The sequence below is a fragment of the Sturnira hondurensis genome, unplaced genomic scaffold, assembly GCF_014824575.4.
Source record: "Sturnira hondurensis isolate 20B ecotype Veracruz unplaced genomic scaffold, ASM1482457v3 Scaffold0016462, whole genome shotgun sequence".
Taxonomy (NCBI): Eukaryota; Metazoa; Chordata; class Mammalia; order Chiroptera; family Phyllostomidae; genus Sturnira; species Sturnira hondurensis.
The window spans coordinates 1,767,722-1,782,392 of record NW_028089093.1 but is presented as its reverse complement, the minus strand read 5'-3'; the positions used below and the strand labels follow the sequence as shown (position 1 = coordinate 1,782,392).

The window sequence follows — 14,671 nt, the reverse complement described above, 5'->3', positions numbered from 1 at the left end:
GAAGCCCACAGACTTCACCAAAAAATGGACACTGAGGATTTACAATGGAAAGGTTTTTGCCTTCAGATTTTGCTTATGTTGTTTAAGACATCAGATGGTAGTCAAGTGTTTTACTGTCAAATAGTCTCTCGGCAATTATTCACTTCATGATATGCTCTATGTGGTTTCTCTAAAAACATGTTTAACATAGTTAACCATGAATAGTTTTTTCCTAATTCGCCACACTAATGCGGGAGGATTAATCCATTTGCAGGAGAAATTTTACAAGATGACTTCCTTGTCCTACATCAGCTGTCATATAAACAAAAACTAAAGACATTCAAGGCTTATTAATGCTGTTCTTGTCCTGACTGGTCTACAGTTATTCTTTGGAGAAGTGCTTTCGCCGGTAGCATTTTAAATGACTAATCAAATAGGGCTGTGCTCTTCCTTGGTTGTTCCAAAGTACAAGACAGTGTTTCTCTGCTACTGAATGCAAGATCTGGAGCTTTACATTGTTTACTTGTTGAAGACTTTTGGTAAGGGCCTTTCCTATTTACCTTTTTTAAAATTAATTGTGCCTGGCTCTGGATGTTCCCAGTTTGAATGTTCTCAGTTATCTATATAAACTAGGGCTGTTATTTTAATACTTTATCTATAGAATCCTTGTTATCTACAGGAGTCTGTTTAGAGTTTTCAAGCATCTTTAAACATAGACGACCAGCCCATTTTCAGTTGCTGGCAATGGTGATAGACTTTAAGGATAGTTTCATTGTATGCTCAAACCTGATTTTTAAGGACTTGATTTTGGTATTATCTTTGTCCTTCTTAGCACTTATGACACCAGGAACAGGAACAGGAACAAGTTTGCTACCCCTATTTCTTCTTTTGTGCTCTCCACAGACTGACCAGATAAAACCCCTTTGTTTCACCTGGGGAGGCAGCATGAAGGGACCATTGGCCCCAGAGTCAGAGTCAAGGTTTCAGGTTCTGGGACTGAACCTAAGACACTGAAATACGTAATAGTTTCCTTAGATGTAAGAGCCACAACATTGTCTTAGGCATTCTCCGAAATTCCTCTATCTCTAAATTTTACCATTTGAGTGAATTGTGCTGCTGAACCAGTGGTTTCCATGGAGACTGCTGGAATTCCTTCCGAGTGACTTATAAATCAAGTTAGGGTTTAGGTATTTTGATGAAATTAACTAAACTGATTTTTCTTTAGTGTTTACTTTTATATGATACTATTAGTTCTACAACAGGTTTCTTTTTCTATTGTAGTTTCTTTTGTGTAGTGCTCAAATTAGTTTATGAAACACACTCATTTATTTTAAAGTTATTTCTCGAACACCTATTTTGCACCAGCCACTGGGTCAGGTCCTGGGGCTTATAGAGATCAAAAGGACCCATCACGCCCTCAAGGTCCAGCAGAAAGAGCGTGATGAGCTGTAACACAGGCATACAGTTGGTACACTGGTGGTTCCAAGGTGATGGTGGTAAATTTATTTTTGGATTGTTGAGGAGAGCTGGGCGTTCATAGAAGGAGTCACAAAGTGGTAATTATGTGGGCTGACTTGTCAAAGCCATCTGCAGTTGACAAAGCTGAGGTTGAAGGTCATGAGGGCCATGCTGTCAATAGAATATCCCACCAGCTGAGGAAACAGCTGATGTTTGTGTGTTGGAGAAGGACATGGTTTAAGAAGCAGGTAGAGGCAAAAGAAGGATGGGGGGTGGGCATGATGGTTGGAAACCACAATGGGGGAATATTTAGGAATAGTGGGTATGACAACGTGATGATGAAATGAGAGCAGTAAAGGAAGACGAGGTTTTTGGGTGATTCCATGTTTCTGGCTCATGGAACTGGACCAGAAAGCAAAAGTACAGTGTTGCCATTTGATTAATATGTATCTAGCCATGGTTCACGGAAATAAACCATTATGCAATTACAACTAATGTGAGCTGATGTTCCAAGATGGCCGTTTGTTTATCTCAACTCTCTCTGTTGAAATGTATATATTTGTATAACAGACTGGGGTTTGTTCCCTAGGAAGTTACCTTCAAAAAGATCAAAGTAAAAAAAAACTTTTTGTAATATATATATAGTATATTACAAATACATACAAATATTATGTTCTAAAATATCTGTGTGCTGAAATATATATATGAACATAGATAGATTTATGTTAGTTAATATGTGTGAGCAAGAATTATCCCTGTAACTGGAGCATTGATGCTGGTTGCTTTGTTATAGTGGTTGGGTTCTTGAGCTGCCTCAGAAGTCTTATTTCAGACGTCAGCACTGGTCAGGGGGCTCCCACTCACCTGCCTACTACCTCTTCCCTAGTCAACAGCTGGCCACCCTGGGCCTTGGCCTCACTCAACTATATTAGCTGCCTGGACTTCATGCTTTGCTTTTCTTTAGTTTTTGTTCTCATAGGCTTAGTTTGTAAGTGTACCTTCTTAGAGATATAATTTTGTCTCATCATTTGAAAAATAAATAGTTGCCCATTATATAAAAAGTCTATTTTTTAATTGAATGTTTTTTGAGATGGGCTTTTACCCACAGTATAGGCTTGGTTTGGTTTTCATTCCTTGAGAATGGAGCACTCCGTAGAGGTATTTGACTAAGATATATTGTGCCTAATGAAGCACTAACCACAGTAACTGCTGAGTGACAGTTTAATCAATTCAGTTCCTTCAGCAGTCACCAAGGGCATGTGGAATGTAATTTTTTAATCTTTCACTTTACAAATACTGTGTGTACCAACTTGAAAAGATCACATCTGTTAGGTGTAATGAATTTCCTTATAAGTTATTGCCAAAAAAGTTTTTTTTTATTTTGATCTTTTTGAAGGTAACTTCCTAGGGAACAAAACCCCAGTCTGTTATACAAATATATACATTTCAACAGAGAGAGCTGAGATGAACAAATGGCCATCTTGGTACATCAGCTCACATTAGTTGTAATTGCATAGTGGTTTATTTCCATGAACCATGGCTAAATAAAATGACCTTTTAGATTAATTAATGAGGAACCTTTCTGAGTTCCTATGCATGTTAAGTTCAGGTTGTGTTTACCATTTAATATTAATTTATTTCACTAGTCTACTATTTTTTGTTGTTGTTGCTCCCTTGACTGGAGCCTGAATCTTTATTCAGAGAATGAATTCAAGTTATAAAACTCCTTTCAAAACAGAATTACCTAGATTCCTTTCCGTTCCAGCTGCTCAGGTTCTGGTCTTCAACCCGCAGCATCAGCCCTCCGTACAGGCTTGTCAGAGCTGCAGGGTCTGAGGCCTCCACCCAGTCACAGCCCTCCTCTAGCAGGTCCCCATGTGATGGGCATCCACGTGAGACTGAGCAGAACTGCTTTCACGTGCTGTTTTGTTTTCACAGTGGACACACAGACTTTGAGAGAATTTCTGGTGGCAGCATTAATGTTGAAAGAGGGGAAGGAAAAACCTGCAGTAAGTTATGATTCTGTTCATCTGTCTTCCTAGCAGAAGCAGCTTAGCACTGTCTTTATCTCCAGCCCTCTCCCTGATTCTCTCAACTCAAGTAGAGGCCTCATAACTTTCAATTGGGGAGCGTGGAATGAGAAGGGGCAGGCAGGTCTCCCCCATGGTGAGAGCGTGAGCTGGCGGAGTCGCTGCCCTCTCTGTATGTAACTCAAATGCCCAGGCTACAGTGTGTCTGGATCTGGGCTCTGTGGTCAGATGCTGCCCCTTGAGAACAAAACCACCACTCTCTGCTTAAAACTCTCTACCCTGGGGAATCAAGCCATTGGTAATAAATGGATGAAATTAGAAGCTAAAATCTACAAGCGGTTTTTTTTAGACTTTAATTGAACCATGCTTTAAAATATTAAAGTCTTTCTATATTGTCTACTGAGATGGAAGCAGACCAGACTGTTGTCCCAGAAGTGCCCAGAGAATTAGGGAGAAGAACAGTGTTTTATTTTTTGATGACCAAAATAAGATTAGTGTAGTTTAGATAAATAATAATGTCTAGGTCCTATAATATAGTTCCTCATGTGGGATAATCATTTATTGGGTTAATTGGCATCTTGTAACATCATCTTGTATTCATGAGAAAATTGAGTACACTACAATTGAAATGCCATGCATCTGTTGAAGATATTATTGGAGTAGAGAGTTGATGGATTCAGTTAATTCCTGTTGTAGCTAAAAGATATGAAGTTGCCCTGCACCATGGTGTCCCAATAGGATTTTAATACAGAGGTAGTTCATGCACACGTAAGTCACACTGTATCTTAGCTGGTGATGGAATGAGCCAACCCTATTTGATCCAAGTCTGGGAGGGCTGTTACAGCGCCATAACCCCTTGGCTCATTTGAAATTCATCTTTAAAACTAATAGTTCATGTTCTGAGAAAGATGATAGTGACTAATATACTTACAAGTGAATAAATTACAATTGTAGGAAGAGCCAGGAGAAGCATGGAATTAAGGGATTACTAACCCAGCCAGCTCAAGAGACCAGGCAGCCTTCTCAGGGAAGTGACATTGAACTTGTTCTTCCCCACTCAGATGGAGGAAAGTTTTGTGCACCTTCCTGTGAATTCCATTTTTCTCTGCATTCCAAACTTCTCCCATTGCCCAAAATTTAATAGTTTAGATACATTTTTTTCATCCTGAATCTCTTTACCATGGGGAATGTATGTCAGTTTTCAAATACCTTCGGGGCACTGGGGTTCTTTTTTTCTCATGTGGGGAAAATTCAGCATGCTGTGGGCCTTCTATTTAAATGATTACATTCTATACACTGTCCCAAAAAGATGCTTTGTTTTTCTATTCTTTTTAAAAAGTAAACTTTTTCTTTTTGCAGAAGGAGGAGGTAACTGAAAGCTTTTATTATACTATTTAGAAGATAAAACATGAAAATGTATAAGGATACTTTGTCATTATTATGGATGTCAAAAAATTGATGAAACATTGTTTTTAAGAGAAGATTTTTGTAGAAAATATTTTAAATGTGTCATTTTTCTTTTTATTAATTTAATCTTTATTGTGTTTTTATTACCATTTAGTCCCCTTAAATCCTCCACCCCTAGCAATCACCACACTGTTGTCCATGTCCATGAGTCCCTTTTCCTTTTTGCTCAATCCCTCCACCTGCTAACTCCCCCTGCGCCGCCCCCCACACTAGCTGTCATTTTCTCTCCATCTGTGAGTCAGTCTCTGTTTTGCTTGTTAGTGCAGTTTGTTCATTAGATTCCACATATGAGGGAAATTATATGGTATTTGCCTTTCTCTGACTGGCTTATTTCACTAATCATAGTGTTCTCCAAGTCCATCTATACTGTTACAAAGGATAAAATTTTCTCCTTTTTACGGCTGAGTGGTACTGCCTTGTGTAAATGGCCCATAGTTGTTTTACGCACTCATCTACTGATGGACACTTGGGCTAATTCCACATCTTGGCGATTGTAAATAACACTGCAGTGAACATAGGGGTGCTTATTAGTGTTCTTTTGAACTAGTGTTTTGGATTCCGTCAGATGTATTCCCACAAGTGGGACCGCTGGGTCAAAAGGCAGTTCTGTTTTTAATTTTTTGAGGTATCTCCATGCTGCTTTCCACAGTGGGTACACCCATCTGCCTTCTCACCAGCAGTGCAAAAGAGTTCCCTTTTTTCCAAAGGCTTGTCAGCACTTGCTTGTTGGTTAATTGATGATGGCCGTTTTGTCAGATGTGAGATGGTATCTCATTGTGGCTTTAATTTGCATCTCTCTGATGATCAGTGACATTGAGCATCTTTTTATGTGACTGTTGGCTATCTGTGTGTCCTCTTTGAAGAGTGTCTGTTCAGTTTTTTTTTTTTGCCCATTTTTTAATTGGGTTGTTTGGTTTTTGGGATGTTGAATTTTGTAAGTACTTTATAAATTTTGGATATTAAGCCTTTATCAGATGTATCAGCAAATATGTTCTCCCATTCTGTGAGTTATCTTTTGATTTTAGAATAATTTTAGATTTATAGAAAACTTACAAAGACAATAGTTTCTATATACTTCTTACCTGGTTTCTCCTATTGTACATTTGTTACAACTAAGGAAACCACAATGATATATTACTATTAACAACTTTATTTTGATTTTACTGGTGTTTCCCTAATTTTCTTTTTCTGTCTTTAGATCCCATTCAAGATACCACATTGTATGTAGCTGTCCTATGTCCTTATTATTGTCTCAGACTATCCTTGTTTTTCATGTCCTTGACAGTTTTCAGGGTATTATTAGGTGTTTTGTAGAATGTTCTTCAACTTGGAGTTGTCTGATGTTTGTAGGAGGAAGACTACAGAGTTTAACTGATTTTATCATCACACTGTATCAAGGGTACCTGCTATCCACATGACTTATCACTGATGGTGCTAACCTTGTTCACATGGTCAGGGTACTGTTTGCCAGTTTTTTCCAATGTAAAGTTACTAACCAACCCCCACCCTCACTTCCCTAAGCTCAGCTCTCACTTGGTAGTTGAGAAAGGGAGAGCGGTAGTTGATTCATTCATTCAACCAATATTTTCGAGCCCTTACTGTGTGCCCGACACCTCTCTGTGCCTTGGGAACAGGATGATGACCACAGACTTATCTCTTGTCTTTCAGGTCTCCCATCTAGAGGAGACATGCTCCCAAAAAGCAAAGACGAGCTAACATCCTTGCAGTGTCGTGAAGGAAACAAACTAGGGAGAGGAGGGAGAGACTTGGGGTCTGGGCAGCAAGGAGGAACCTGCCTTACCTGTGGTCACTGAGAAAGATGTTTGTGAAAGGAGCCCTGGGTGCTGCCCCTGAATAACCAGAAGCAGCTGTCCATGCAGAGTTAGGGGGGTGTTGTGGGTAGAGTGAACAACTACAGCAGAGGTCCTGACACGGAGATAGTGCTGCCTGTTTCAGGGACAGGCTGTGGGGCAGTGGTCCTGCTGGAGAGGACATCTCATGGCAAAAGGCTTTTATGTGCAATTGGAGAGCATGTGGGGCCTTCATTCTCTCCAGTCTCCACTCAGATGTCATTTAAAAAATCTGATTTCTTTTTTCATCAACACAGACACACTGATACTGGATGTGGATAGACAAGAACTTGGAATCACTTCAGAACACAGCACTCTCGCATTTACCAAGTGACATTTCCTATTGTCCTATATGAAAATAGTAGGTAGTATTTTCAGTAAGAGTTTGTTGCTTAGTCTTCTAAACGCACATTTAAAAGTTCATAAAGTAAAACTCCTCTCCTTCCATACAAGGCATTATTCAAATAATCTTACCAAATCCTCTTTTTTGGGAAGAAATTTTTATAATGCTGATTGTAGAAGCACTATTATTAAAAATCACCATATCTATTTTCGCCCAATTTATTTCTAAGTTAAACATACTTCAAAGATCAAAATATTCACCTTAAATCAAGTTCTAAGAAATCTACCAATTTTTTACAAAATGCATGGACACTTTTGAAGAATAGCTATCACAGGAAAACTGCTGAGGAAAGTAGTGAAAAACCAGCTTGTACTTGAGAGCTCATTTCTATTCCTTATTCACAAATAAACATAATATGTAACTTATTTTTTTTACATAACTGATAACAGTGGTTTTTCTTCTATTTCTAAGTAAGTTTTATGCAGGTGGAACATAATGTGGAAGAGGGTTTGGCAACCTTTGTAAAGGACCACATAGTGAATGTTTCAGCTTTTCAGGGTGTGCGGTCTCTGTCACAGCTCTTCAGTTCTGCCGGGACGACGAGAAGGCAGCCCAGGCAACGCGAATGAATGACTGTGGCTGTGTTCCAGGACTGCCCTGTTTATGAACACTGAAGCATGAATTTCCTGTAATGTGCATCTATCGCCCATTGGTCTTCCTTTTTATTTTTGAAACGTTTAAAAATGTGAAAGGCATTCTTATCTTGTGATCTGTATAAAACAGGCACTGGGTGGGTTTGGCCTGTGGTCCTCAGTGTCTGGGCCCCTGTGCACTGCAAAGAACAAAGTGGCTTTACAGTGAGTGGTTGTGATTGCATCAGTCCTCCAAGCCATTTTATCTGCTCACGTACCTATTACCTGGGTTCTCCCCGTGTACGTCCAGGGAGCTTACCCACTGCATTGGGATGCAGAAAAATAATTGAGACCTTCCAGCATGCGGATAAAACACACACTTCTTAGAACAGAATATGGACTTCTCTCTTTTTAACTTTCCCTTCCATTTTCCACACAGAGCCAGAACAACAGCATATGGCTCCCTCAAGATTTCTCACTAACTGGATCCTGTCCCCTCTGCCTGATGCCCCATTACCCGCCCTGGCACCCTCACCCCGTGTTCCAGTTTTCTTGACCTTTACGTGATTGGGAGTATGAGTCCTTTCTCGCTTTCCACATGGAGCTGAGCATATCCTCTCGTGTTCCTCTGGTACCTTAGCTGGGAAATGGGTAGGATGTTTCAGGATTACTGTGTTTATAGTACACAGACATACTTGTAAGGAACATCATAGAAGTTTTCCCCAAATTGACAGCAATCCTAAAAGTTTCCATGACTATATCAATAATGGGGAGTGAAGCTGAAAGAAAACAAAGAAACTCTATACTATCAGAAAAGAGGGTCATCACTATGCTAAGGAAAAGACTACATTTTATCTCTATATTCTCTGTATTTTCTTTACATTTGATGTTATAGAATTTTTATAGAAAACATAAACAAAGATTATATGCAGGCAAGATTTTAAAAAGAAAACTCATGGAGAGATATGTCAATAAATGATAATGTTATATTACTTTTCTAAATGTTATATTATTTGTTATACTTGTTAGATTTTAAAAAATATATGAGTTCTTTTGATTTATTTTCTCATTCTAAATTCATTTTTGTACCCAATTTTTTATTCAGATTTTGTATTCTTTGTCAAAATAAGAACTCCCAAACTGTATGAACTTCAGGCCTAAAAAATTATTCATTGCTGCTCATAATCACAAAAATTACCAATCTGTCTTTAAATTTTATTAATTGTGGTTTTAAAAACAAGTTATACATCTGTGGCATAAATTAAATTTGAAACTTTCCAGTTAAAAAGAATTGAAAGATGTGTAAGTATGGGTGAACGTTTTATATATTTTACCTCACCACATAACTAACCCTAAAATAAGAATTCAAATATACTGTACTCTATGACATCTTTAATTGTAGGTTTTTGCGACCAGTTCTTATTCTTGAAAAATTTAGACCAAGTGGGTGATAATTACATAATTATTTAAATTATCAATAGAAGCAACAAATTAAAGGGGACCTTTCATGGAATGTTTATATATCATAACTATAGAACCTAAGGGGATGAATTCTAAGTAAATTACTAAGGGCACTCAACCTAATCCATCAAGAGAGGGAGCACAGGGCTAATGCAGCGTGAAGGGAAATAGGAGGAAAGCAGGCGATAGTTCCTTCATTTGGAATTGAAGGGCTTTTCCTGCTGTTTGGCAGGAAGGCAGCTCCAGTAATAAAGTATTCCGCTATGTTAATGTGTGGATATGTTTTATACTTCTACTTTCTGATTTTCTTGAGCTTCCTATCTCTTTTTAAAAAGCCTCAAAGTACAATTCTCTCAGCTTTATTAGTGGACCCTAATACGTCTTTGAAAAATGATGTCATAGGAAACATCCATCAGAAACGAGAGTTCAAGTCCCTTAGCTTGCTAAGTAGATAAGAGCCTATAGGTGTGCGCACCTTAAAACTGAGTAGAATTACACCATAGATTTGTCTTCTAATTGTTCTAAGTATTGTATTATGGAGATGATATAGACTAAGCAGAAGCAGTGGTAAAGGAATTTCTGTAAGTGGTTCTGACCATGTAATGGTTACCTCACTGGGCAGCTTAGCAGGGCAGGCGGGCTGGGGGGTGGGGTAGCGGTGTGTTCTCCTGAGGGTCTTCACACCTCAAATTGGACTTGCGATGGCAGACACTAAGGCAGAAAGGTGGAGAAATAGAGGGTGTGTTCTGAATACTAAAAAAGGTGTGGGTGGCTACCTAAATCCCAAGATATTTCGTGTAAACTTAACTAAGAAGAAGACAGTGAAAAATAGAGTCTTAGAAATGAATTTGTTCTATAAAAATGTGGAAAATCACCATATTGAAACCTTATACCTAACTGGACCTCTGAATCCCCAATATTTATAAGAATGTCATTGCATTTTAATATGCTAACAGAATAATTCTTGATACCTATGTTGTCTCTCAAATCTTATATGAAAAAATGCTAAAATGTATCTGCCTTAAACATTGATTTTGGAATTAATTCTTTACTACTTGAATTATTCTTTGATATTAAGTAGCATTTGCTTTTATTTATTTTGACTTTATGTACCATTGGTGTTTAATTTGGTTACAAATTATGTGGTATAATACAGAGGAGAGTTCTGTAAATGCATTACTTCTTTAATTCAAAACACTAATTACCTACAATTGTGATAACAACCAGGACAGCCCTAGAGAAGTAGTCCCCTTGTCTTTTACCTCTAGAGGGTGTGAAATAAGGTAGACACAAGGATTTGCTCACTCTAAATTGAATCTGAGTGTAACAATTAAAGAAGTACTCCAATATGTCCATAATTTTATTAGGATACTTTCAGGAAACAAACTCATTCAAGGTAAAGCCATTTAAAAAAAAAGTTGTGGAGAATCACTGGAAGGTAGAGACATCCAGCAAAAACACTGGGTGCGCTGGGTTAGGGGTGTGTCACAACCCTTTGTGGTCAATGAGAAGGTTGTTTATTCATCCTTTCTCCTCCGTAAGAAGAGAGGTTCTGATTCCAGGTTTAGTTTCCGAAGCAGAATGCATCGAGGTTTCCGTAACCACGTCTCTCTCCTCTTTAGGGGAGTTGGCTGCATCTTTGTCGAGATGATCCAAGGAGTCGCTGCTTTCCCCGGAATGAAGGACATTCAGGATCAGCTTGAACGGATATTTCTGGTACGTTTTGTACAGAGCGCTTTTGAGAAAAATTGGTTTCTAAGCCATCCCTTAGTGACACATTCCGCAGTGGTAGTGGAAAATAATTTTAAACAAATGTATTGATTGTCACATTTAATTCTAACATATTTTTGGACCTTTGAAAAAGCAAGACATTTGTTAATAATTATTATGTTTTTAAACTACTGCACATTAATAATATGCCAAAATGATAAGAAAGGACAGGAGGTTAGAGGCAATATAGAATCATGGGTAAAAATGAGACCTCTGACAGAAAAATTGCAAATTATTTATATAGATGGCTCCCCTTCAAGTAGGTGTAGCTTAACTCCCTCCCGTCTCCACCAACTTCAATGGGGCTTTGATCATTAACCTTTTCCCCATTAAGTAGAGCATCGAAAAAGAGTCAGGGGAGGAGAGGACGGTAGCTTTAACGTGGAGAAACCAGGCACACAGTGTCTCAGCCAGGTCTTCAAGGCTGTCGTCACCAGTACCCGTGAGACAGTGTACTGAGAGTGATGCTTCACTTCTGTGATCTCTCTCCCAAAACCATACTGAGGTCTGATCGTGGATAAACGCATCACACAAACCCAAACTGAGGGACAGTCCACACAGCACCCAGCTTGTACTCTTTAAAATTGTCAAGGCCATCAAAACCAAGGACAGTCTGAGAAACTGTCACAGCCCAGAGGGGACTACAAAGACACAACGACGACTCACTGTAACATGGTACCCTGGATGGAATCCTGGAGCAGAAAAAGAATGGTAGGAAAACAGCCAGTGAAACCCTGGGAGAGCACGCAGTTCAGTTAGGATCAGGATGCCAACGTGCGTTTCCCAGCTGTGACGGATGTTCCATGTCATGTGCGACTTTTATGGTGGGGGAAACTGGTGGGGGTATACAGGAACTCTCTGTGCTGTTTTAGGTGACTTGTCTAAAACTATTCTACAGTTTTAAATATTAAAAGTTTTTAAATATGCATAAAGCAAAAATGAAGTATGTCCTAGAGCCAGACGACCTGGTTTCATCACTTGCTCTGTCACCTTGGGCGCGGGACATGGCTCTGTGAGCCTTAGTTTTCCCATGGGGGAAATGAGGGACAATAGTAACACCTACCTCATTGGTGGTTTTAAGGAATAATTGACTTAATATACATAAAGTGCTTTTAGAAAGATGTCCCCCACACATAATAAAGACTCTGTTGATTGCCTGACTGGGAGATCTACCACTGCCCTCAACAGGGCATTACAGTCCCCTTTTGTGGCAGTTTTCCTCTTCTCTCCTTTTTGTCCATCAGTGTTTGCTTTAAATACATGGGTGCCCCTATGTGGGGTGTATAAATGTTTGCAAGGATTACATCTTCCTGTATTGATCCCTTTGTCATTATGTCACATCCTTCTTTGACTCTTACTACAGCCTTTATTTTAAAACCTATTTTTCTCATGTAAGTATTGCTACTCCAGCGTGCTTTCTGTGTCCATTTTTATGAAGTATCTTTTTTCATCCCTTTACTTTGTCTGTGTGTCTTTCGATCCAAAGTGGATCTCTTCTAAACAGCATATGTAGGGTGGGGCCAAAGTAGGGCTATAGTTACTCATATGGAAAGTAATACAATCATTAATAAATAATAATAAAAGAATAAACTAGGTTTTGTATACTCACAACTGTATGCAAAAAACCTACTTTAGCCCAACCTCTGCACAGGTCTTCTTTTGTAGCTCCTTCTTTTCAATTCTACCGATTATTTCTTGTTCATACATTCTCACACAGAATAATAAAATAATGTTTTATGATTATAAGAATAATGCATCTTTATAATGGAAGATTCCCACAATATTAGAAAGTATAAAAGTTGAAAAATTACCTTTTGTTCTACTATCCAGAGAGAATCATAGTTAGTACTGTGATATATATCTTCCATTTCTTTACATGTTAAGAAAATTGAATCATATCTTGTGTATTGTTTTGTAAGTTTTTTTTTACTTAACAATGCATATTCAATATCTTTCATTGAAAAATAAATCTAGGAACATCATTCTTAATGATAGGAGAGTGTTTCACTGTATGGACAAGGTATTATTTGCATAGCTTGTTTAAAGTTATCAACTGTTAGGTGCTACTAGAAACACCTTTTGTATAGTCATCCTATTACTTAGGAATTAATACTCTGGTTTCTCTTCAAAGTGAATAAACCTTTTGCCTTTTGCTTTAAAATTATTAGAATTAAAAGTTCTTAATTTAATAAGATTTAATTTTCATAAATCTATTAAATCTATTCTCATGCATCCATCTCTTTGTCTAAACTCATGGAACAGTTTCTTCTCCCTGTTTCCCAGAAAATCTCTTCTTACCGATTTCATTGAGGTTGTACTGAGCCTGTAAATTATACTGGGAAGAAATGATATAAAATTGAGCTTTTCTATCTAGGAATAAGTTATATTCCTTTATTCATATTCTATGGCCCCTAGCATAAATGTACTGTTTTTATAAACACACCTTCATTTGCTTTTTTCTACTCCACTCTTTGTTTTCATTCAATTATTTTAAATAACTTTTCTCCAGTTATTTTCTTAAAAATATATTGTATCATTGTATATTGTATTCATATATTGTATCATTGAAAAACTAATAGCAGAATAGGAAAGGTTAATATTTGCAGCACAGATTATTATGCTATATCTTTAAATATTTAGCTTTTTAGTTTAATTAAAGCTCATGATAATTATAATACCACTCAATTACTCAGTGAGTAATCTTAAAAACTTTAGATTGTACTTAATTGTTCACTCTCTGATAGCTATGAATAATACTTACAGAACCTTGTCAAATTACTTGGGCTTGACATTTATGCTAAAATCATGGATTTACTATATTTTAAATCAAAAGGGAATCATATAGAAAGAAGTATCTTCACTTACACATTATTTCAGAATGAATTTGAAAGCAAAGGAGCCTGGTTATACCAGAAACAAAGTATACTCTGTAGCAATAGAACAAAGGAATGAGTTTTGTGAAATCCTAGCTGATTGATGTTGCTTGGTCAGAGTTTTAGTTTTAAATATTTTTTGTAATATAAGTAATTTCCAATAGGTCATATCCTGTTGAATTACTTCCTGTATGAAGATTTTGTTATTATTTCTTCATGTTGTGGCAATAGTTTCCTAATTTTATGGGTATTCTGAGGCCTTTGATTTATGACTAGGCTTTTAATAAATCAAAGAAAGGAATCATTATAAATTTCCCACGGCAATATTGGCATCCCAAACTCCGGTGCGCTCTTGTTAGAGCGCAGAGGCCCCGAGATGCGCATGAGCGTCGTGATTGATGGTAATAACTCAGCCTTTCTCTGTAGTAACTGTATGTGTAGCGCTTTTTACCAGTAAAATGTCCTTTGGTAATTAAGAGATAAATATCATCATCTAAAATTGATGCCGTCGAATTAAAATGTTATGTTTACCCTGAAGAATTCCACATGATCAAAAAAAATCTATAGACTTTTGACAGTAAATGTTATCATCCTCTTACATATTTAATGCCCTCCACTGAATTGTTTAAATTTGCAAACCCGAGCTATGTGCTGTGTTCTACAAGCAGACTCTCTCCCGAGTCGTGTGATCACTGGAGAAAGACATTCTACTAACCCAATAGGACTGAATCACTGAGAAAACATGCTTTTCCTTGGTGACCTTTTATGTGTGGTCTGAAGAGGAATGACTAGTAAAGTATAATTAAGT

General features: G+C 37.6%; 1 protein-coding gene across 3 annotated transcripts in view; it reads left to right on the top strand.

The window, feature by feature from the left end:
- Nucleotides 1–14,671, top strand: part of CDK14 (cyclin dependent kinase 14) — a 549,832-nt gene that overhangs the window by 327,938 nt on the left and 207,223 nt on the right. For all 3 annotated transcript variants that reach the window (XM_037066082.1, XM_037066084.1, XM_037066083.1), the window contains one exon: nucleotides 10,843–10,936. In XM_037066082.1, coding sequence (XP_036921977.1) covers nucleotides 10,843–10,936 — 94 coding nt within the window. The remainder of the gene's footprint in view (nucleotides 1–10,842; nucleotides 10,937–14,671) is intronic.